The sequence below is a fragment of the Myripristis murdjan genome, chromosome 17 (genome assembly GCF_902150065.1).
Source record: "Myripristis murdjan chromosome 17, fMyrMur1.1, whole genome shotgun sequence".
Taxonomy (NCBI): domain Eukaryota; kingdom Metazoa; phylum Chordata; class Actinopteri; order Holocentriformes; family Holocentridae; genus Myripristis; species Myripristis murdjan.
The window spans coordinates 24,886,852-24,909,875 of NC_043996.1; the positions used below are offsets into that span (position 1 = coordinate 24,886,852).

The 23,024-nt window shown below is 41.2% G+C and overlaps 1 protein-coding gene across 1 annotated transcript in view; it reads right to left on the reverse strand.

The window, feature by feature from the left end:
- Positions 1–23,024, reverse strand: part of tep1 (telomerase-associated protein 1) — a 39,576-nt gene that overhangs the window by 13,894 nt on the left and 2,658 nt on the right. Inside the window, exons 5-40 of the mRNA XM_030074973.1 lie at positions 22,049–22,213; positions 20,652–20,789; positions 20,315–20,386; positions 19,495–19,619; positions 18,763–18,920; positions 17,932–18,041; positions 17,524–17,602; positions 16,881–17,073; positions 15,759–16,056; positions 14,818–14,970; positions 14,102–14,176; positions 13,351–13,472; positions 12,533–12,598; positions 12,202–12,345; positions 11,461–11,752; positions 10,347–10,468; positions 10,106–10,219; positions 9,457–9,574; positions 9,011–9,199; positions 8,273–8,460; positions 8,040–8,181; positions 7,606–7,785; positions 6,838–6,930; positions 5,659–5,794; positions 5,342–5,501; positions 4,679–4,812; positions 4,480–4,568; positions 3,759–3,873; positions 3,256–3,282; positions 2,896–3,106; positions 2,578–2,698; positions 2,081–2,205; positions 1,835–1,934; positions 1,520–1,675; positions 492–704; positions 87–143 (exon numbers count right to left, since the gene is read on the reverse strand). Of these exons, the coding sequence (XP_029930833.1) occupies positions 87–143; positions 492–704; positions 1,520–1,675; positions 1,835–1,934; positions 2,081–2,205; positions 2,578–2,698; positions 2,896–3,106; positions 3,256–3,282; positions 3,759–3,873; positions 4,480–4,568; positions 4,679–4,812; positions 5,342–5,501; positions 5,659–5,794; positions 6,838–6,930; positions 7,606–7,785; positions 8,040–8,181; positions 8,273–8,460; positions 9,011–9,199; positions 9,457–9,574; positions 10,106–10,219; positions 10,347–10,468; positions 11,461–11,752; positions 12,202–12,345; positions 12,533–12,598; positions 13,351–13,472; positions 14,102–14,176; positions 14,818–14,970; positions 15,759–16,056; positions 16,881–17,073; positions 17,524–17,602; positions 17,932–18,041; positions 18,763–18,920; positions 19,495–19,619; positions 20,315–20,386; positions 20,652–20,789; positions 22,049–22,213 (4,980 nt within the window). The remainder of the gene's footprint in view (positions 1–86; positions 144–491; positions 705–1,519; positions 1,676–1,834; positions 1,935–2,080; positions 2,206–2,577; positions 2,699–2,895; positions 3,107–3,255; positions 3,283–3,758; positions 3,874–4,479; positions 4,569–4,678; positions 4,813–5,341; positions 5,502–5,658; positions 5,795–6,837; positions 6,931–7,605; positions 7,786–8,039; positions 8,182–8,272; positions 8,461–9,010; positions 9,200–9,456; positions 9,575–10,105; positions 10,220–10,346; positions 10,469–11,460; positions 11,753–12,201; positions 12,346–12,532; positions 12,599–13,350; positions 13,473–14,101; positions 14,177–14,817; positions 14,971–15,758; positions 16,057–16,880; positions 17,074–17,523; positions 17,603–17,931; positions 18,042–18,762; positions 18,921–19,494; positions 19,620–20,314; positions 20,387–20,651; positions 20,790–22,048; positions 22,214–23,024) is intronic.

The following is a 23,024-nucleotide window of genomic DNA, read 5'->3' on the forward strand; positions in this document are numbered from 1 at the left end:
TAAATTCAGTGCTATTTGACCACAAATTTAATACTTTTAATTATTTGTACTTTTAATTATTTTTGTAAATGCAGGCTTTAGCTTACCTTGTCCTCTCCAAGCACATTCACTGAACAACCAAGTCCCCCTGACCAGAAGTGGATCTGTAGCAGAGAAAACAAAAGTCTGCATTTCACAAATCAGGTTTCATCGTGTGTGTAGACTCATTTGGGCCCGGCTCTGAGTGCGGATACATGTATTTCAGTCTTGCACACACGTCTAAAAAATACTCATGTATGTAAGTCTGCGCATGTATACCAGGCTGGGAAAATTAAACACAGCCATTACCCAAATGTCACTCAGGTTTTTGCTGTGGCTGCCAGGTTTGTCAATTCTCTGGCAGGTAACTTTTTAGGTTCTCGTGTTCTCTACATGTGGCTGGTTAAACAGAGAACATATATGTCAAACATGGACAATTCCCCTCTGATTGTGTGCAGACAGTGTTGTCTCACCATGTGATCAGCTCCGGCGCTCAGCAGTATGCTCCCTTCTTCCAGGAAGGTGAGGACCTCGGTGGCCCCGGTGTGAGCCTGGAAACGCCCCACGCAGGTGGAGGTCGGCACTGACCAAACCCTCACCTCGCCCGACAGACTGCCAGAGCACAGCATGGAGGACGAGGGAGAGAAGGAAAGACTCCGGACTGACCCCTCGTGACCTGTCAGGGTCTGGGGGAGAGAGGAGAAGGGGGAGACAGAGGATGGAAAAGTGGTTGTACTGAAATAAGAAGCGAGTTTAAGCTTTTGGATGAAAAAACAGCACAGAGTTTTAGTGGCAGGCGAGCTCCACAGCTGCTCTGGTAGAATAGCATCAGCCTGGAAGACTGACGAGATTTACCAACACAAGACTTTGTTTGGTGACACTTTATTTGAAATCCTCTCGATAAGACTGACATAACATTGTTGTAATCATAATATGATAGCAGCAACAATCAATATCTGACTGTTGTCATTAAGTATCATTTGATCAATTATGTCACTTTCCTTTACAAAGCTATCATTTATGTTTGTCATGATAATTTGACATAACTGAGACAAAGTCAACTGTGCAAGGAAAGTGACGAAACTGACTGAATGACACCTAACAGTCAAATATTCCTGATGTTCATAAAAGCTATCATGTTATGGTTATGATGACGCCATGTCAGTCTTATGAACATAAGGTCAAATAAAGTGTTACTTTGTGTTTCATTTAATATTGACCTGTGAAGTTATTTTGTCAACGTTTTAGAAAAAGCTAGCATTTCATCCTAATAATTCTCATCAAATATTATGGTGCTGTGTCGTCTGTTGCTCATGTTTACCACCCAGTTCCTCTTCTATTTATTCCAAACCAGCTGCTGCTGGTGCTGGAAATACTTCACTTCCTGTGAGCCGGAGGATTTTTCCTCAGAAAAAAAATCTACCAGACAGCAAAAGTAGAAGACGCTGACTTTTGCTCTCTACAATAGTAACCATTTCCTTGGTTCCTTGATTAAACTCACTGTCAGCATTTTGTTCTGGAGCCAGTTCCACACCATCACATCCCCGTTCCAGCAGCCAGCAGCGAGCAGGTGACCTTCAGGGTCAAAGGTCACACAGTTCATCGGGCTGGAGCTGGGCATTGTTGCTACCTCATGATTTTTAGCAGAGGACCACACCTGGACAGCAGAGAGACATTTTATATAATAAAGCACAGATAGAGTCAGTGCATAATAATAAATTATGTTAATATAATAACAAGAAGAAGAAGGAGAAGAAGAAGAAGAAGAGGAATTTATTAGCATTAAAGTAACAATGTGTAGCGGCTGAATACTGACTTTCAGCATGAAGTCCAGGGACACTGTCGCAAGGTGCTTCCTGTCTGCACTGACATCACTTCCTGTGATCATATTTGAGTGACCATCAATAAGAGCAGTCCTGCAAAGAGGAGAAACAGAGTTGAGTCAACATGACAGTTAAGTCAAACCACCTTAGCTCATCTGGAGAAATCTCTAGGAATAAATGTTAAGAAGAAATGTTAAGAAGAGGGTTTTTGTGAACTCTCCTTCCGTCCCTCCTCTCACCTGCAGCCGTTCTCGATGTCCCACGTCTCTATTCGTCCGTCAAAAGAGGTGGTAGCAAGAAGGACGTCGCTCAGGAAGAGACAGTTAGAGATGCCATCACAGTTGCTCACCAGTGACCTCACTTCCTGCTCATCACAGAAAGATGATTTTTTTAGACAGATGATATTGTTGTACAAGGCTGTCCATTTCCTATCAGAGTCACTTTGTTCACCCAGTGCACTAAATTCACAGGAATTTGTCTTGGTAGCATTGGAAAAAAGACACCAACAGCAACTAATGTCGTATAATAATCATAAGATGTAAAGCATACAACAGCTAAGTGATTGTCCTCTGGTCTTACACAGAAACTATGAATATAAACCACCAAGTTTAAGAGGTTACAAATTAAAATACATGATCAAGAACACGTAGAATGAGGAAAATATAACAGTAAGCTTCTTTTGGAGAAAGAAATGATGAAATCCTGGGAGGAATCTGAAACAAAAAGGTGTTCGTACCTGTCCAGTCTTTGTGTGGATGAAGTGAAGAGTCCCCTGTCCAGTACCAACCACCATCAGGCCTCCGTCCGGGCTCGCCGCCACACACGTCGGTTCAGAGGAGAAGGTTGACACCAGCTCACTGGGTGGAAACACACGTCATCAATAACACTTTACGTCAATGTCATACTAGGCTTATAGAGCTGAAAAGACACAAAAAAGTCTTATAACGTTGAGCTAAAGGACATTTTCAATGCTCAGCTGGATTTATCAAAGACTTCTTTACATTGCACCGTAATCACAGAATCATTAACTGCATCTTGAAAACAGCCTGCTCACCTGCCCCGTAGCAGATTTTGAGTGTCGTTGTTCAGCCACTGAACAACCCGGGCGCCTCCGTGTCCCTTCAGGCCTTGTGCCCAGGTGTGGGCAGAGGTGTGGGGAGCCTCGCTGAGGGCCTGCTGGATGAAGAGGGCTGGCCAGGAGGACAGGAGGATGGCATGACGCCGCAGGAAACCCCAGCACTCCTGCAGATCCTTCTGGCTGGGAGCTGAGAGGACAGCGAACAGAATAACCACAGGAAATGAGAAAGTCCCAGTGTCTAGCTGGAAATTGTGTTCACTGTATGTTTTGAGAGAGGTAATAAAACACACACAAGCAGGTAGACATCAACAGTCATACACACACAAACCACCATACCTGAGGGTGTCGATTCTCTCTTCTTGTCTGCAGAAAAGACAGAATGACTCAGGATGAGAGCCTGTGCATTTTTTGGTTCAACCATCATTCCTCCAAGGGCAGTTTACTGAAGTTTCTTTTCAGCAACACATTGCTCCATATCCATACAGATGTACAAAATTATACACATGCAAAGGATACGATTTTGCATATAAAGACGACTCCAGCTAATGAGATATTAGTGCCATAACAGTGATTATGATATGATCCAGTAACTCAGAAAACCCAAAAAAATCCTCTTGTTCCATATTGTGTTGCTCTTTTATTTGGATCCAACTACAAAAAGCAATAAATAGAGCAATACATTTGTAGCATTTCTCTTTTATTTTGGTGCAAATGAAAGCAATACATATGGAGTGAGAGTCTGTGGCATTTCTTCTGTTTTCCAAGTGTAGTTCTGATGATCAATACCTCGAGATTATCCTCAGTGTACGTTACGTTTCCATTATGCTCCAGTAACTCACCATACAGGCTGTAAATCTCCAGGATGTGGTGAAGGAGGCCGTGGCGCACATTAGCATACAGGAAGTAGTAACTGGAGAGCAGGGAGTAGAGTGCCTCCAACTGGTCACTTCCCATCTAACCAAAGCCAAATGCAAACAGCCAAAGTTACAGAATGTAAAGTAAGTGTCATTGACTGTGTTCCTGTGGAGGATTTGTCTGAGCCATTGAAGTTTTACGTTACCTGAACAAGGAAAAGGTGTTTCTCTGTGTACGTGCAAAGCTTGCATCTTTATAACTATAACTCCTCCTGTAGGATTTTGTCCATGTATTTTTTGCAATTAATAATTACTTTTACATATTGTGAGAGGCCTGTCTTCTTTTTAAAAAGTCTCTGCTGCAAATGCCACTTATCATACACTATTTATTTTACTATTTATTTATACTCCTAACACTGTGCAATCTTATCAATGATGGACTAAATGTGGTTTTTAATGTGTGTTTATGTGCACTTTAAGGCATTGCCTCTAATTTTGTTGTACTACATGTATAATGACAATAAATTTGATTCTGATTATGATTCAGAAATATTGAATTTTGTGATCAAACTTTATCTTTATATACATTTAAGATCTTGACGGACAAAGTCGTTTCATTTCATACCATTGGTGAGGATAATGAAAGCTTTGTATTGTTTAAAGCCTGTAACATCTATGTGCTGGGTGGTGATGAACGTTTACTGACCAGGTGGGACGGCAGGTGCATGATGGAACTGGCCTCACAGTGGAGGAAGGTATCGGCTCCCTGGGGATCTGCCAGTGCCCACAGATGAGCTGTGGAGCAAAAAAATAAGTGTGGTGATACAAGAAAGAGAAACGGGTCTCTAAAATAAACCTTAAATTATGATTTTTGATGATACAAGCAAACTGTGCGTGCACTTTACCTGACAACACAAGATGAGCTCTGGTTCTGTCCCGTTCTGCCGGGAGGAGGAACTCCTCAAAGGCCCGCCTCACCTCCGGATGGGTCAGAGCCAGCAGGTCGTCAGGCCCGTGGCTGTGGGACGGACCAACCAGGCTGCAAATGAGAACCGAATATATTTTAAATTTCTACTTCTGTAGGATTTTGTCCATGTTTTTACTCACACATCAGTATATCTCAATGATTCAAACAGTTTGTGTTGTACATCAATATACAGAATATTCAGGGCTGCGATAAAAAACACAAACCCTCAGGAAAAAGGCAAGGAAATCTTTCTTTTTCCAGTTCATAATTACCGTTGCATATTGTGAAAAGCCTGTCTTCTTTTTTAAATTTTAAACTGAATTTCAGCTTATTGCACATGGTGACAATGACCACTTTAAGTCTCAAGAGCAATGGAAAAAAACAAAAAACTGAAATCCTCCAATCAAAAAATGAAAACTAAATTTATTGCATACTACAGAAAGATGAAAGACAAAAAAAGACACATTTACTATATGTTATGTGGTGGATTTTTATGTAAATATATTGTGAGATTTCACAGCAGTTTCATGATGTCGGAGATTAAGTGCAGCCAAAGGTGTTAAGAATTAAAACCCCTAAATGCTCCGGGGGACACACACACCTCTGTAAACTCTGCACAATATGGGTGAAAGTTGCCATGGGAACGCGTCCTCTTGGCTTCCTGGACAGGTGCAGCACTTCCTCCCATGTGACCTGCTCGCTGCGTGAGAACAGTTCGTTGCAAATGTTCAGCATGCCGTACAGGTCTCTCTCCCTCAGGCCTGTGAGTCAGGAGAGGAAAAAAAAAAAAGTCACTTCAGTGTCCTCCTCGAGTTGAGACGCTTATCAGACGGCATCATGTGACTCATTTCGCTCATATGAAAACACCTTTCTGACTCAGGTGTGGTTAGATATCTGATGTGACTTTGTATGTCTTACCGGCAGCGCTGACGGTGAGCGCCGCGAGGGCCGAGCGGAGCCCCACCACTCCTCTGTACTGGGAGCACAGCCTGTCCAGACTGTACTGCACCAGCTGGGTGAGAGACTGCGGCAGGCTCTGGATGCTCTCCTTCAGCTGATACACGACACAGACACCACCATCACCAAGTTACAGTTTGCCTCAGTGTGCACACAAAGCTACTTCATTTCACTCTACATCACCTTGTCAATCAATCCTCTCATGCAACATATACATTATGTCAAGATAGGACTGCAACTGATGATTATTTTCATGGCTGATTAATCTATCAGTTAATTTGTCAGTTGGTCGATTATTCATTTTATCTATCAAACGTCAAAAAAGTGTGAGAAATGCCCAGCCCAAGTTACCAGGCCTCAAATAAGATCACAAAATTGCTACCTTAGTCTAATCAGCAGCCATAAAAATATGAAAGTATTAAATTTCTTAGACTTTTTGAAGCTTTAACCATAAAATGTTTGGTATTTTTTTTACTACATAAGTGACTAAAATGATTCATGGACTATCAAAGTTACCCCGGCTTTTTTTTTTTTTGGTCAAGTAATGGATTAATCAGCGACTTGTTTTTGTTTATTTGATAGAAATATTAACATTTCATGAAGAGAGCCTCTTCAGCTGCATAAATAAGCTCATTGGTTGAGATAATCCTTCATGGGCAGAGTCGCGGAACCACAGTTTGTTTGTGTGTGAAGGCAGTTTACTGGGAAACTAAAGAGAGGCAAAGAAAAAACCCTGGTCAAAACATGAATAAAAAATAAAGATGGCCTGGACTTTTATTTTCTTTCATTCATGACATTGTAAAATTTTGTCAAGATGTCAGAGGGTTTGGTCGGCTCAGTCAAAAAAGGAATAAGGGTTTGGTTTTTGTTTGTTTTTTGGCTCTGTCCACTTAGTTTTAACTCAACCAGTAAGATTACGTCAGCAGCTCTGTTTTTGAGAAAGGATTGTATGATAAAAACTCTGATAAAAAAAAAAAAAAGATTGAGCCAGTACCAACACTGTCATGGGATAAGACTAGGGATTAAATTCCCTCTGGGGTCATACATGCTATAAATGCATACACTTATTGTTTTCTAAGTAGTTTTTAATAAAGTCTCCATCAAATTGAATTGAATAGAATAGAATAGAATAGAACAGACCTTGTCAAAGGAGGCAAATTTCCTCAGGTCGTCACAGGCCAGGTGCAGGTAGAGAGGGCTCACCGCTCCCTTCTTCATCATCAGCGTCTGCAGCTGGACGAGCACAGAGAGAAAACACTCAGGATGTATCAACAACATGAATAATCAGCTAATAAGAAACAATATTGGATAGATTTTTTTAAAAAAAGTACCGGTACTTTTCAAAGTCTGACACTGTGAGCCTGCCCTTGGGCAATGCTTAGAAAAAGTTACAACCCTTACCTTAGCCTGTTTATAAATGTCTATGGGATCATGCAGCTGCTATTTTATCCCATATTTATTCAGCAATTGAGGTAAGTTAGGCTCATACTTCTGTTCGACATAACTCCAAACTGCACCCAAGTCCACCAACTATAAAGGCATCTATTGGTTAGTCTGACTCTGTGTGAATTGGAGTAATATTACATCCCTGATAACTATCGCTAAACTATTTCTTTTTCTGTGTCAATCTCCGAGTTTAACCTGAAACTGTGTGGTGCCCCCTGAGGAGGCTGACCTCAGGCATTGAAAACCTCTGGATTAAAACATTCAGAACAACTTGAAGAAAATAATTTTTTTAGAGTAATGAGTCAGGAGCAAATTATTCCAATTTTGAGTGTTGGGTATTAAATAGAAAAGTAAGATTTGTTGATTCAAAACACCAAACCGCCATATAATCCAACCACACATGAAAAGACTGTTTATTGACAATCAAAGTTGCCTGTGTAGGTTAGAAAAATGCTGAGGAACCTGGTTGTTGAATGCAGAGTCACTGAGTTTCTTCCCAAAGGCGTCCAGCTGCTTCTGCACAATCTCCTTCCGGTCCGGCACAGAGAGCTGGCCCAGGGCGAACAGCACGGCCCCTCGCTTCTTGGAAAGGGTTTGCAAGAGAGCCGAACTGGACTTGACACTTACTGCCAAACACACACCCTGACAAGAGGAAGGGAAGACGGGCTTCACCACATGTCCTCACAATCAACAGATTCAACATCACCTCAGCTGCATGCAGTTACAGATCCATGACTGCCTGCATATGCAACTGGACACAATAACATGGTGAAATCAGCTTAGTGCATCGTTCATAATGATAAACAAGGGGAGTGGTGTGGATTGGAAAAAAAATTGTCAAGGTACAATCTCATGTTTTAAGTTGATTTTCTGCTCTGTTTATGAAAATGACTGACCTGTGGAAGCTGCTGTGGTATCCAATCAGAGTTGAGCTGACCCCTGCCATCTCGGACAAGCTCCGCCCCGTCAACCAGCAGGACCAGCGGTTGGTCCTTTTTGATGTCACTCAACTTGGTGTGAAATTCTGCCAGTAAATCTCTGAAAAATAAAAAAAAGACATGAAAAATGACATAAGCCTTGACCAGTTGGAAGAAATCTCTTAAGACACTGAAGGAGCAGATTGCATTACTTGTAAGATAAGGGAAGAGGAGGCTCCTCCTCAGTGTCCTTCCTTCTCCTCAGCCAGTGGACGAGGCATCGCAGGAGGTTCTCCACGGACCGTGCAGACTGGCTAGCCGCCGTAGAGTAGGAGATGACATCACAGCCCAGTTTTCTCTTGGACTTATCGCCCATCCTGAGGGCGTTTGCTAAAGCAGCCTGCAAAGGAAAAAAGGAAAATGAGCTGGAAAGTGATACGGCAAATGGTCTATGCATGTGTTTTAGTGACAAAGAAATGTCATCAATAAATTCATGTCAGTTATTTTGCTTTGATACCAGCTGGTATACAGATATGACTCACCTGTTGACCTGTAACTGTAATTGAAAGGACCACACCAGTGATTGTGCATGTTTGACCTAATATCATCATAATCAACGGTTTCAAAGGCACTAAGATCTAAAAGCGCGAAAATTGATGTCTTGCCTAAATCAGTACGAAAATATTTATCATTTAAAACCTTTATTAGAGCAGGTTCAGTGTTGTGGTTGGCATGAGAGCCTGACTAAATTTGTCAAAATAGTAGTTTTAAAATCAGGAATTATGTTGCATGATTTCCAAATTGGTTTGCTGCATGGTAAATTGTAGTGAACAGGCCTAACATTTAAAATCGGTGCTAATGGTCTTTTAATTATTGCAAAGTTACACTCTACTGCCCTGAATACATCCCGTACATCCGGTCCACAGCATGAGTGAGAGCAGTATTTTTACCATGAAGACAGTTTTGCCCTCTCCGGGAGCTCCCTCCACCAGCATCAGGCCTCCTTTTCCCTGGACGTCCTGGACTTTCTCCACAGCCGCAGCCAGCAGCTTGGCCCTGCCGTAGAACTGCCTCTGCTGCGCCCCCTGGTGGACCTCCTGCTCGCTCACGTCCGACGCGGCCTCTGCGTCATCGCCATCCTGCTGATCGGAGAACAAACTGAGTAAATGAGATACCAAAATCTGCCCAGGAAAACTGTATAGTCTGAGTGAATAGGCCAGTAAAGGCCCGGTATTAGTTAAAATCTTCTTAAATAACTTTTGGCCAAGACATAAGAGTCCATATGAATTTAAATTTCACTAGTAGTTTGGGACTCTGACATTCGCAAAGATCAGTTTGATTGATGTGAAGTTTGGTGGTTAGGTTTAAAAATAATGGAGTCATCAAAGAAACTAACTTCAACAAAGATCTTCTTCACAGCCGTCCAGAGGTCTTCCAGCACTGTCTTGGCAAAGTCCTCCAGGCCTTTCAGATAGGGCTTCCCCTCCATAACACCCCCCCACTCACACGGGTAACTGGAATAGACACAAAGACATTTTGGCTTTGGAAAAATGCTGCTCCTTAAAATTCACCAGTTAATATTCTGGTAATTTAGATGACCTCAGTCTAAAATAGGATTATTTTTAAGGTATCCTGGTGGATCAGTTGGCTAAGACACATAATATAACCACAACATCCACGATTCAAATATAGCCAAGGACCTTTGTGGCATGTCAGAAGAGTCATAAACATTTTTTTTTGTAACCAAGAGGCCTGAGATGACTTTTTTCCCCCCAAATAGTGGCTATCTCACATTTGTCGTGTCGTGTCATTTTGTGAGAGTTACTGGATGGTTAATTAACTCTTAATCAGTGCCATTTTATCACACCAAGATAATGTGCCGTTCGCTCTCCTGGATCCACCTGTTAATGAAATAATTTAGCTTGTTTGCAACACCCTGGATGATAGGATGTTTGAATGGGGTAAATTTGAAAATGTTGTGCCGACTGCTTTAATTCCAATGCTTCTCTGCAAAAAGCATGTGGCGAAGATGACAGAGTACTCACTTCTCAGTGACTTTCACATCACTGACCCGTATCCTCTTCTTTAGATCAGCCATTTTAGCTTCCGCCTCCTTTGACTCAGGGGCAAAATCTGATCTCCACGCCACAGGAACTGACCTGAGACAGTAAAAAACAGCTTAGGGACTAGCCGTACACAAGATATTTATTCATTTTTTCAAAGTAGGCATTAAAAAGTGGATAATTGTCTAGAAATTGTGACAGTGTGAATATGGGTATGGCGTACTTGATGAGGTTTGGATCCCTGAAGTAGCAGAACATTCGTTGGTGAGCCGAGTCTGGGAACAGAGCCTGGAACTGACGCATCTCCATCTCCGTGATGGACAGGCCGTCCGGAGCCGAATCCAGCTGCACAGAAACAATGAAGCTAAGCTTCTGTTATCACATTTAAAAAGAGGCATTGCTTTACACCCAAAAATTATCAGACATAGTTCATCCTTTTTGGAGCACTAATTTTTACCTCTCAGCATAAGTTCTTGCTTAGTTAAAAAAAAAAAAAAAAAAAAAAAAAAAAAAAACATGAATTGATTTGCACAAAACTTTGCAGAAAGGTTATTCATGGGACAGGAGAGAACTGATAAACCTTTCATATCAATTGGCCAAAGGGGGCTTAACAGTGGGTGTAGGCTCTTACTAATAAGACATAACCTCTGAATGGATTCATTCACAACATGAAACTCTGTGAACAGCAGACATAAGAAGTGACAAATCCTCCATTATTGGCCCAACCAAATGATATGGAGGCACTGGAGTGCTCATGTCCAGTTTAGACATAATCACCCTGACACGTTTTCCAATTTGCTCCCGTGGTGGAATTGCAGCCCTGATGGCCACAGAACTAAAATGTTTAAAATTGTGTAATGTAATGTGAAACTAATGGGGCATGCAAGAAACTAACTTTTGGTGAAAATGCAAAAAATGGACGTGGCCTATGTTGACAACTGCAAAGGACTGGTGAAGATCATGGCTCAGTGCCATTTAGTTTCTCTTTTGTTACATTTAATTATTTAGGTCCTGTTATTAACTCATAAGAACTTGTGATGAATTTACCTTGCACATAAATTCTGCTTCATTTCACTAAAAGGCTGGATTCTTGTTTATTCTACATTTCAATAAAAAGAGCTCCTGGACATAATAAAGAAGCATTAATACTAAATTTAAGGACTGCATAAAAAGCAGCTCCACTATTGTATGCAGTGCACAACTGACTCTTCATTCTTACTGTATGCAGCAGCCAATTATACTGAAACAGAATTTACTTACTTAATTATCCCTGAAAACAGTAATCACACAGTCCTGATTTATTCTTGTTAATTTACTGTCATAATGCCAAGTCTCACCCAGCTGTACTGTGGCAGGTCGGGCAGGGCCGGTCGGGGCGGCACCAGGCCATATCTCTCACCCAGGATGCCGACCAGCATATGGCTGCGACACACCTCAGACAGACACAGCTCGGTGGCCCGACCCGACTCCTCCTCTGTCACACCCCAGCGCAGTTCCACCTCCTGCAGGTAGAGGCAGTGTGGTGCAGCGCGGCGCCGCAGCTCCGGGAAGACGGCGCGCACCAAGACATCGCGCTCTGCGTGCATGTCTCTGAAGGTGGAGGAGATAAAGACACGTACGCCTCGCCACCTGAGGGAGGGAAGGATCGAGAAATATCATAAAAGCTGTGGAGAGTGCGAGTTATAAGTCAACAGAGAGTCAACAAGTTCAAATTGCACTCGTACGTTACATTGATTTTATTAACTCTGCTAAGAAGTTCATGTTTTTGCCCTGTTAGTTTGTTTTTCTCTCAGCAGGATATCTCAAAAATGTATCGACGGATTTCCATTAAATTGATGGCTGGAAGGTCTTTGGTTTAGGAGCAATTGTTGACTTTTTAAGAGACTTGATTCCAAATCCCAAGTTTGCAGGGTCAAGAAATCATCTTCTCTTAAAAGTTAAGTGAGTGGAGTGATGGCTTTGGGTATAATAATAAGTTGGCTGTTCAGCGTTGGTAGAGATTGTGCTTTCCAAGTGCCTTGTGGCATACTCTTATCTTAATGAGACGAGCACACTGTTTACCGTGGAGAAAAGGTTACCTTAAACTGGGGCTGGCTGGTATCGGGGTGATGGTGGTGGTGGTCTGGGGCTTGTTGGCTCCCTGAGGTGGGGGGATGTTGTGCAGTTTGTCTAAATGCTCCACATGGTCCAGCAGTCTGGATGATCCCCGCTCTGCCACAAACCTGAACACGCAGAAAAACAATGGTGAGCAAAAAAAACACTGCCATTTATCCACAAAGTTTTAGCATCACGGCAAAACAAAGGGAGTTTATTCTCATGGACTTTCCTGAGGTCTGAGCTCAGTGTTTTGGATCTTTCTGTCATTTAGATCGATGTGTTTGGCAGAGTATGAACAACTGAATATTTTACCTGAGCATTTGCTCACTGAAGCCCGACAGCGTCACATGGTTCCTGTCTTTGGCGGACTCTGCAGGGCTATCACAAATAAACAGAAGAATAAACAAACTCAACATGTGTGTGTTCACAACAAGGAAGGAAACATCCAATAGGTAAATTTTGTTTGTGGCTGATAAGTTCCTCTTCCACTTCTGAAGGTAAACAGCAGTCACTGTTATTTTTTCCCTGCCATCCTGATGGTTAAGTGGTCTAAGCCTTCGACTCTCGGCTCACAGCATGGCAGCGTGACACGGGTTTGCCTCAGAGCTTGAGACTAAGAGCGTCCTGCCGTCCCAGGGCGAAAAAAAAAATGTGTTGGGACGAACAAACGTCTCCCTTGGGACGCTTCAGGGACGAAAAGGGAATTCAGGGATTTTAGCATCATTGTTATTATTTACCTATCTCTGAGGAAATGATAAATTGGATCGACTGCACATCGATAGCAGCTACTACCAGCAGGATGTCTTGAGAAAGATTCTTGAAACCAAAACATCGACTGACTCGCTTGAATAATCAATGCAGAGGTGAAAAAAGTGGGTGGGAATTGGATTTTCTCTTTGGAAAACTTCCAAAGCTGTCATTTTATATCAATATCAAACAGAAAAAAGCAAACTTTAGCATTTATGAAGCTGTAACCGTCAAATGTTTGATATTTTACCTCACAAATAAAGCTATTAATTGATTATTAGAAGTATGGTTCTCTGTATCAATCAACTAACAGATTCATTGGTTTCAGGTCACTTTAATGTATAGCACCTGCATTCTGTATGTGTGACTAAAGAGCTTGTTACCGCTCTGAGAGGAAGATTTCCACCAGAAGCGCCTTATCATTCACATTCTTCCTGTAGTTGTTGATGGCCCATTGGATTTCGGGATGAATCCAATTATCAGTCAATACAATGATGTTGTCCACCTGAGTAGCACACACACAAAAAAAGAAATCTTCCAAAACAGCAGTTCACACATTTTTTGGCACATGACCTCAAAGAAAAAACTAGAGGGACTATCAGACACTTTCAACTTATCAGAAATCAAAACAGCGCCATTTCAGCCATAAACATTCACTGATCAATCATTTCTAATAAGTTATACAAGGCAGGAGATTGAGCCGACAATGAATACAAGCATAAAAGATTAATCCATACCAGTAACAAACTGAGAATCCAAAAAATAACATGAGCACAAAACAAAGCTTGGGAATAGCATGTAGATATACTTTCTGTTTGTTCCTGACCACTATCATAATTTTCCCATGCTGATTTTTTTAAAAGTGCCTGTCACTATGTGGGATTCCCTCTATATCTAAATTTGTTATTTAAAAAAAAAATACTGAAGCTAATAAATGTTTATTATTTGACAAGCAAAAAATACACTTCTATCTTTGATTTTTTTAATCCGGCTTTATCCTGTGACCCTCCCCCACCAAAATATGTACATATAATACCTTTTAACGATGACATACAGGAAGTTTGTCATATAAAAAAGTAAAGAAAATGATCATATAAAAAATAAAAGGATGTACAGATGGAGAAATCAATGCACCTTGTTTTTCTTTGTGAGCACTTGGGAGATGAAGGAGCTCCTCTGCTCCCCCGACCCGTAGCTCGATTGACGTTCCTGTGAAAGAAAATTATTAACCAGTGAAAGCAACTTGCATGAAAACATACTGTTCATCTTTGATGTAAATTAACTTCTAAATTAAATGAGCCAGTTCACCTCTGCCGATCCTCCTCATCTTTAAACAAAAATATTAATAATAATAAAATGTATTTATATAGCTTTTCTTAACATTTACAAAGTGATTAACAGAGAGAAAAAAGAAAGAAGCATGACTGGACAATGTTTTTCATTTGAGTGTCACAACAAAGGCCTGAATCAAAAATAACTCCCAAGATTTCTAGCAGACTTCAGACTTACTGACATTTAATTTTAAAAAGTTTAACATCCCTGCAGCAGGCCAACAGATCATCAAGGCTGCTGGGGTTGTTGGTTTGAATGGTGACATATAGCTGGGTGTCATCTGCATAGCAGTGGTGGGAGATACTACCGAGGACATCTTGTTTCTTGTTTGAATATTTAATCTCTGAGGGTAAGATGTTTGTCAAAGGCCATCACTTTGATTCAGAAGCACTTTGCCTCTGTCTTTCATCAAAGTGTAAATGACCTGAAGTGACCATTAGTAGGAGCTGTCAAAAGATGTTAAGTAACTGCAAATAAATTGTCACACAAGAGTTTAACAAACAAATAAAAAAATGTACCTGTATCTGCTTGATTATACTTCTGACATTTTCCAAAAGGACATCTGACTTCAGCTTGGCCTCTTCACTGTGATTCCAATCAGCTAAACACAGCTTGAAGTCCTCAGCGCTGTAGCCAATCATCAATGACAGCAAAACCGCCACCTCCGTCATCTGAAAGGAATTACACCAGATTATAAAAAAAGGGGGAAATCTTATCAACGGTAGAGTTAGCTGAGAAATATCTTACCCTGTCTGAATCCATACAATTCATGTCTCATTTTTTCCATGGTTTCATAACTACTCAGACAAAAACCTGAGCTGGTTTCAAGAAACCTTCTCATAAGAAAACAAATCTTCTCAAATGCCATTTTTTCCCTTAATTTTAATCTTAAGGAGAAATAGGAAAAAAATGCTGTTCTCACAAACAATTCTTATATATTTTCATAACTTAATCCTAAAAAAAATAATAAATGGTATTCTTGAAATGACACTTTAAGATAACCCTTCGCATAGCTTAAATTTTCAACAATGAAAATCTGAGGAGTCTTGGTCAAAGTCTTAGATTTTCCTACATCTAACATTAATATTAACAATTAAAGCGTTATAATGTTGGATGGGTTTAATGATGCAACACAATGGTTTTGTTGTTAAATATATCAAAACCAAGTCTCGCACTGACTGATAGACAGCATTATCATCGAATGAAAAATGAAAATTTTTCATTCGTGAAAATTCAAATTCAGTCTTCCAGCCTCATTGATGGTCAGCCTGAACTTTATTAAGAAAATCCATTCAGACTAGATTTTGAGAAGTTTGTAAAAAGGAAAAATAAAGAAATCTGGAAACATGAGACTGTATTGAACAACTGAGTGTCAGCATGTTTGTAGGAACTTCCTAAAAATTTCTTCTTATGTAATTTCTTAAGAACACAGTTGTGATTCCTGCCACTGGGTCCTTACAGACGGAGTGAGACTGTCATCCTTGTCTCCTTTTTTCTTTGTCTTTCTCTTCCCTTCCTCGCCTCCTTCTTCTTCTTCCTCTTCTTCTTCTTCTCCCTCCTTCTTCTCGTCCTCCGGGTCGGGCGGGCAGCAGAAGTCGTGTTTCTGGCCCCAGGCATTGTCGGCCCTCAGGTTAGTGGAGAGGAAGACGACGGTTCGTCCAGGGAGGGGAGGCACGTTGTACCGGCAGGAGATCTGCACCGCCGCCTCCAGAGCTTTACGGTAACGGTCCAACAGAGCAACGGTGAACTGCCTCTGACTGGAACACACACACACACACACACACACACACACACACACACACACACACACACACAGCTGTTATTCAGAAGAACATTCTTCATTACTCTTTTTTTCCATATAGATGTCTGTCCTTTTTTGTATGACTAAAGAAAATTCCCCTTCGGCTGAATAAAGTGTAACTGTACAGTTTAGCACTTACTGTCTGTTGCTCCTACTTCTTTTACATAAGAATTCAGTTCATATGACACCCTGTTTCCTACTAAACAGCCAACATTATTAGTGATATTGCTCTTCTACACTGAAAATCAATATAATATCTAAAACAATTAGTCGAGTAGCCAGTGGGCAGAAAATGGATCAAATAACCGATTAATCGTTTTAGCCATTTAAAAAAGACAACTTATAAAATAAAATCTTATATAATTAAAACCTTGCTGTTTTTTCCAGACATGGGAAGCAATTTGAAGAGTAATTTATAGACTAAATTACTAACTGCATTAAGTAGTCAACAGGTGCCATTTGCAGCCCAAAAAATAACAATTACAGACATCATCATCACTCAATTTGTACTGTGCATCACTTATACAAAACAAAAGAGCTTCCAAATCAGGGCAGCCACAAGACACAGCAACAAATGAAATAAGAGACCAAAAACAGAAACTAATAAAAGGCTTGAATATGAAACTGGACCTGAAAATGTGATTTAAAGTGGTCTGCTGCTTTGTTTTTTTTTTTGTTTGTTTGTTTGTTTGTTTTGTTTTTGTTTTTTAATTTTTGTTTTTTAATTTTGTTGAGATTTTTGGTCCAAAGTGAATATTCTCTAGTTTATACGGTACAAACTTGGCTTTTTGGAGCTGAGCCCTCTTCAGAGTGTACATCCGATAGACGAAGGGCACGCCCAGCGCCACCCTCATCCTCTTCCTCTGGGCCGTCTCCCAGTCCAGTCGCTTGTAGCGTCTGCTCTGGGGAATCTTCTTCAGGATGCCCTTCAAAATCTCCTTAGAGGGGGGGAGCGCCTTCTGGGATGACATGGCTGGAGGAAGAGGAAGGGTTTGCTGAAATGAGTTTTTGTTTGTGAATGAATACGTGAGTGTTCAACCAGTTTAATCTTCAGTGGTTGTTTGTAATATAATTCTTCATTTTAAACCTAAAAGAATGCCGAAGACTTCCAATGCTGTTAAAATGTGGGGGGGCTGAACTGGTTTCACTGGTGGGTTTTAGTGTCATGTTATAGTCAAATTGCTGTTTCAGGTATCTTTCCACCTGGAGGAAAATCTGATCAATTCAAATGTCATGAGAATGATTTCACCATGAAAATGATTAAATAACTGAAAATGCTGAATACCAGCTGTATAACATCAGTGTGAAAATATCACTATCTCTCCTCAAAAATCCATATTGTCGAACCCTACTCATGTATGAATGACAATGTGTGTGTGTGTGTGTGTGTGTGTGTGTGTGTGTGTGTGTGTATGTAGCTCACCAATTCTGTGAAGCTCCATCATGACTTTGTAGGCGGCGAGGAATCTGAAGGGAAACTGCCGGCTCTGAATCACTGCTTTCTGCAACCGGATCAAAACCAGACGGTCAGACAGATGAGTTACAAGTTTCACTCCAAAATGAAGAAACCACTATTCCCACAATGTGACTCCTACTCTAAAAAAAATATAATAATAATGGATAATGGCACACAAGTAAAATTCACAAGTTGAACATTAAAGGAAGAGGCTATCTCAAACTCTTTAACAGCAGCTCTACACTTTTTGGAGAATTTCACTTTATTTGTATTTGATTTACAGAGAAATGCTCATAAGATGATGCATGAGGCATGAAGATATTTTATATTTGGTGTGATGGTGCAGCCATAAAACACTGGTGGATTAAATCTCACCTTACTCATGAGCCTGCTGAGGATCTTCTTGTGGTGGTTCTCGCTGATGCCCTGAGTTATCATGTTCCTCAGGTTCCTCAGCATGGCCATGAAGGGAAGAGACCTGTCATCTGCACGGCATAAACATTTTTGTCACTGTGTGTGTTACGCTGAGGTTTTCCACATGTATTACACATTAGAGACAAGTGTATTCTATGTAGTAGTCTATATTGACATGCATGATTTCAGTGAATAATTTCCAGTGAGAAACGAGCTGTCTTCACTAAGAGACTATTTTTTACAGAGGAGTACAGAGGACTGATGGAGAGCTTCGTCAAATGCTGCAACGATCATCACCTGAAACTAAGTATCAGCAAAACCGGTGAGCTTGTGGTGACGACCAGAGGAACAAGAACAGGAGGCTCCCTGTCCTGGTTGTCATCCAGGGAGAGGAAGTGAGTAACGCTGAGTTATGGCTTGATTAACTGCCAGAAAAGTGTTTTTTTGAAGACCACTTCATCACAGTGAAGTTGGCCATTCACCTCATCATTTTACATCTCTTCATTAATTTATCCTATTCGACATTTGTGTGAACCTGTCATAATTAGCATATGAATTGTTGAATTACAGCCAAAAAACTGTTTTGTGAGGCCACAGTGACCTTGATCTTTGACCTCTGACCACCAAAATCTAATTAGTTCATCCTTGAGTCCAAGCAGACATTTCTGCAGAATTTGAAGAAACCCCCGAGGTATTCCTGAGATATTGAGTTCAAGATGGGACAATGGAACAGATGCACAGACGGACGGAAGAGCGGACAGACAACCCGGTGTCTGTATGTGCTGAACACACCTATGAGCTTCTCCCAGGTGGCGGCCTTGTTGCCCTGCTGACTGAGCAGATGCTCCCACGTCTCGGGCTGTTTCAGCTTCATGCGGCGCCCAGCTCTCTCTCTGTCCCACACACCGCTCAGCCCGCTGTGGGTGAACGCCTTCACGTCAGCAGGATACCTGGGACACACACACACACACACACACACAGATCAGTTCCTTTAAAAAACTGAAAGTAGGACACGCCCAAAGAGAGTACCGAGGCAAACTCACCCACCAGTGAAAAGACATGCATGCCACCCACCAGAGCTTTCCCTCCTGTGTCTCCCTCACTACTTTCCCTCTGTCTTATTAAAGAATAAAATGCTGACGGTGAGTGAGAGTCTTAGTTTTCTTTCAAGAAACTACTCCAAGTAAGTACAAATAATAATGCCATACAACAGAGAGATGTTTGTTCCCTTCCAAGAACAGATAAACATACCATCATGCACATTAAAATGTCCCAGAAATTTGTGTATCTAAGATCAGAAAATGACACAGTAAAGATTTTACTATACAGGATGTGCAATGGATATGTTTGTAATATTCAGAAAATGTATTGACTGGCATTTCTGCTTGAGTGAAGTGATTTAGAAAAGTGATACAGAGAGAAAAAAAAGCTTTTCTGGGTGTCATCTGAGTGTGAGAGTATGTGTGTGTGTGTGTGTGTGTGTGTGTGTGTGTGTGTGAGTGTGTGAGAGTGTGTGTGTCTTACTTTCTTCCCAGTATGGCCATAACATGCTCGGCTGGTTCTTTAATGTGAAGCTTTTTGATCATCTTCTTCATGCTAAACTCACTCTGCTTTTTATCCACCACTGCCGGACTGCCTTCCACACGCAACTGCAAACACACACACACACACATAAACAAATTAACACACAAACACACACAAAACATAACAAATCATTGAATTCCCCTGCATTTTTTCTTTCAGCGGTGTGCCACCACAAAAGCAATAAAACACCATCATCAGCACTGCAACAAAAAAGGTGGAATTCACATAAAAGTGCACAAAACTTGGAGAAAAATTGAGCCAAATGTTTCTCTAAAACACATGGGAGTGTTATCTTGATGCTCAGAATTAATGCTTTAATCTTACTGCTGATTTAGTACTTTTAGGCCAAGCAAGCCAAAGCCCTCGCCACCACTTTTAGCACTGCAGCCTGCACTCGCCCCACTGCTGAATCAACATACACAACTCAGATCCCACCTTTCCCCCTCTTGCTTTTAATTCCACATAAAGTTTGCTTGGCTTCTTCTGTTTAATCTTCCTTGCTTTTATTATTTATTTTATGCTCTGTTTTGTACTGCACTATAGTTAACAGCTGTCATTTTTTCAATGTGCTCTATACTGTAAATAAATATGACTTGACTACACGGGTAAACAATCCTATCAATATACAAGGAACAGTTAAACAACGTGCAAAAAATCCAAACAAAGACCATTTAAAACTGCATTTCTTATTCATACAAAATGTATTTATTATATAACATTCAAACCAGGACTACATAATAATCTAAGACAGTGGACTCACAAACTTCTTCAGTATAGTTGCATCTGATCTGACCATGTCTGCCCACTCTTTCAGCTGTTTATCTGTTGGTTTCTGGGGGGAAAATAATGGAGGGTAATACATGAAGTGATGGAGAAAAGACAGGAGACACACATCAATAAGTGCATCCACACCGAGAAGTCTCTGCACTGTTTATTGCAACAAAACAAGAACCACACAATACTTCAATCCATTTTGATTCCAGGCATCTAATAGTATGTGGGTTTCTGCTATTTTTTCATGATAGACAAAACAATTCAAAAGAAAGAAACTCACTTATCACTGCCAGTAAAAATAAAGTGACCAAGCTGCTCGGTACCTTGCCTTTGGGCCTGTTGCGGTTGTGTTTACAGCGATGTTTGCGTGTGTTGTATTTGGCCAGCTGGTACTCGCTGAACTGCTTGAACTTGTCAGCCATGGCTTTCTTTAGGCAGGCTGGCAGGCAGCGACTGAAGCACTGAGAACACAGAGAAACACGGTGTTTAGTCTGGACAAAACTGAGAGAGACAGGCTGATATGAGCTGGCTTCCTCTTGCAAAAGGTTAGTCAACCACCAAACATGCACTTCAACAGTTTCAGGACAGGGACAGTTGCACAGTGGTGTTGTGGTATGCGGAGGAGTGTCACGTACAAAAGCAGGGCTGCCTGAAATATCAGTGGTCACAAAAAAAACAAATCAACTGGGGGCGATTTGTTCAATCTTAACATCCGGTCGCATGTTCGAGTACAAGTTTATTTAGAGCCCAGTATCACTGTTTACAGACTCAAAGGGCTTTACAACAAACAGGACGATACCACTGACTTAATCCTCACAGCAGGCAAAAAAAAAAAACTCCCAGAAAAAACTCAGCTAGATTGGGGAAAAAAATGGAAGAAATCTTGAGAAGCAGCACAGAGAGAGGAGACCGCATTCCTGGAGGCAGGTGTACAATTGGCATCGACCCAGTGAGCAAATTACAAACATTACAGTCACAAAGCAAATGCAAGAAAACACAGTGGTAGACAATAGGATGAAGACACAGGACGAAGACCAGCCACAGAGCAGCCATGGCAGAGGGGGGTGAAGATGACAAGGAGGACAACACGGGAAGACAAGACTGGGGGAGCCTGGGAGGAAAACAGCCACACTCGCATGGGGCATGCATACTCATGCATATGAAACACACACACACACATACACACACACCGAAGAAGGGGGAGGAAGGGGGAGAACATTAGTGGCACCAAGACAAAGAACCAGGTGCATAAATGTATTAATGGAGCTATGTGAGCATGCGTGAACAGACTGAGCCTCACTGCAAAAATCAGGAAGTATTTTACCAGCTCCCATGTGAACTTCTGGATCCTTCCATGAGGACCTTCAGTGAGCATGCAAATCTGCCGAATTTGCAGGTTTGCATACTCACTGCAGGTCTGCAGCACACTGGAGGAACTATCTATCTTACTAGTGGAGTGTTGCTGTGTATAAAGCTGTCTGCACCTCCAAACAAACATATTTTGCACCCATATTTTGTTTTCATCCGGATGAAAACAGACAACCAAGTTCATCTGGGCTTTTGACAGGATGCATTTCTGTATCCAAGACAACATGTGATGCCACAGAGCCTGTCCCATTCCTCCATTTTGTATTTCAAGCCTTCGCACACAATGCTGAATACAATGACACTCCTCAGGCTGGACATCAACATCCAACCACACACTGCGGCTAAGACTTACCGTGCTATAGATTCTGGCCACTTCCAGCCAATCAGAGGGCAGCTGCACGGCTGCACAGAAGTATCTGCGGACATGGGGCTTGGTAGGAGACTGATGGGCAGCCAGAGCCAACAGGAAGTTAGCTGTGATGCGGATGTTCAGCTCCTGTCTGGTATACACAGCCACCTGAACAGTAAAGGAAATGACAAGTACACCTTACATTTTAAACAAGTACTCTGTGTATGACTGGCCATGGACTTGCAGTGCGAACTCCTTTATCCACTTCTTTAACAAAAACAAACAAACAAAAAAAAAACATGTTAATAATTCAGATGGAGCTGTTCATTTCATTTATACCTACATTACCAATTGGACTTACACATGAAAAAATGTTGAATCTGGTTGTTTTTATACTCATCTCTACATCTGTATTCCATAATATCACTATACCACATCTCCCCATCACGATAGCCAATACATTTTCTGTATAATCTGCATCCAAATCTGTAGGTTTGGGGATTTGATCTTGTGAATTTTGGCTGCAGACAGCTCTAGTTGTGTTACATCAAAATCAGTTGACTTCTCCGGGCTCAGTTTGTTTACAGCACAGCTCATGTTGACAGATACAGGGTTCCTCGTTTCAACAGGGTTAGACTGAAACACTCTTTTGTGCACCAGTCGATCCGAAAGTTAAAAGGAGGAACCCAATCCCAGCATCATCCTCAGTGATTCTAATGTTATGTAAATGTATGCATTTTTCTTGTCTGATAATTCATATTTTGCTATGTGCTGTTACAAATGGTGCTGATGCACAAAAAAAATTCACCTCCAGCTATCAATAAAGTATTATCAATCAATCAATCAATCATTCAATATCTATACCTGTGGATGTGCAGCATGAATCTTTTTTCTTTTCAATTTTTAATTAATGATAGGTTTGATTCCCATGATGCTACACCAGAGTCCCAGAAATAAAGGCTGCATTCTGAACAGCATT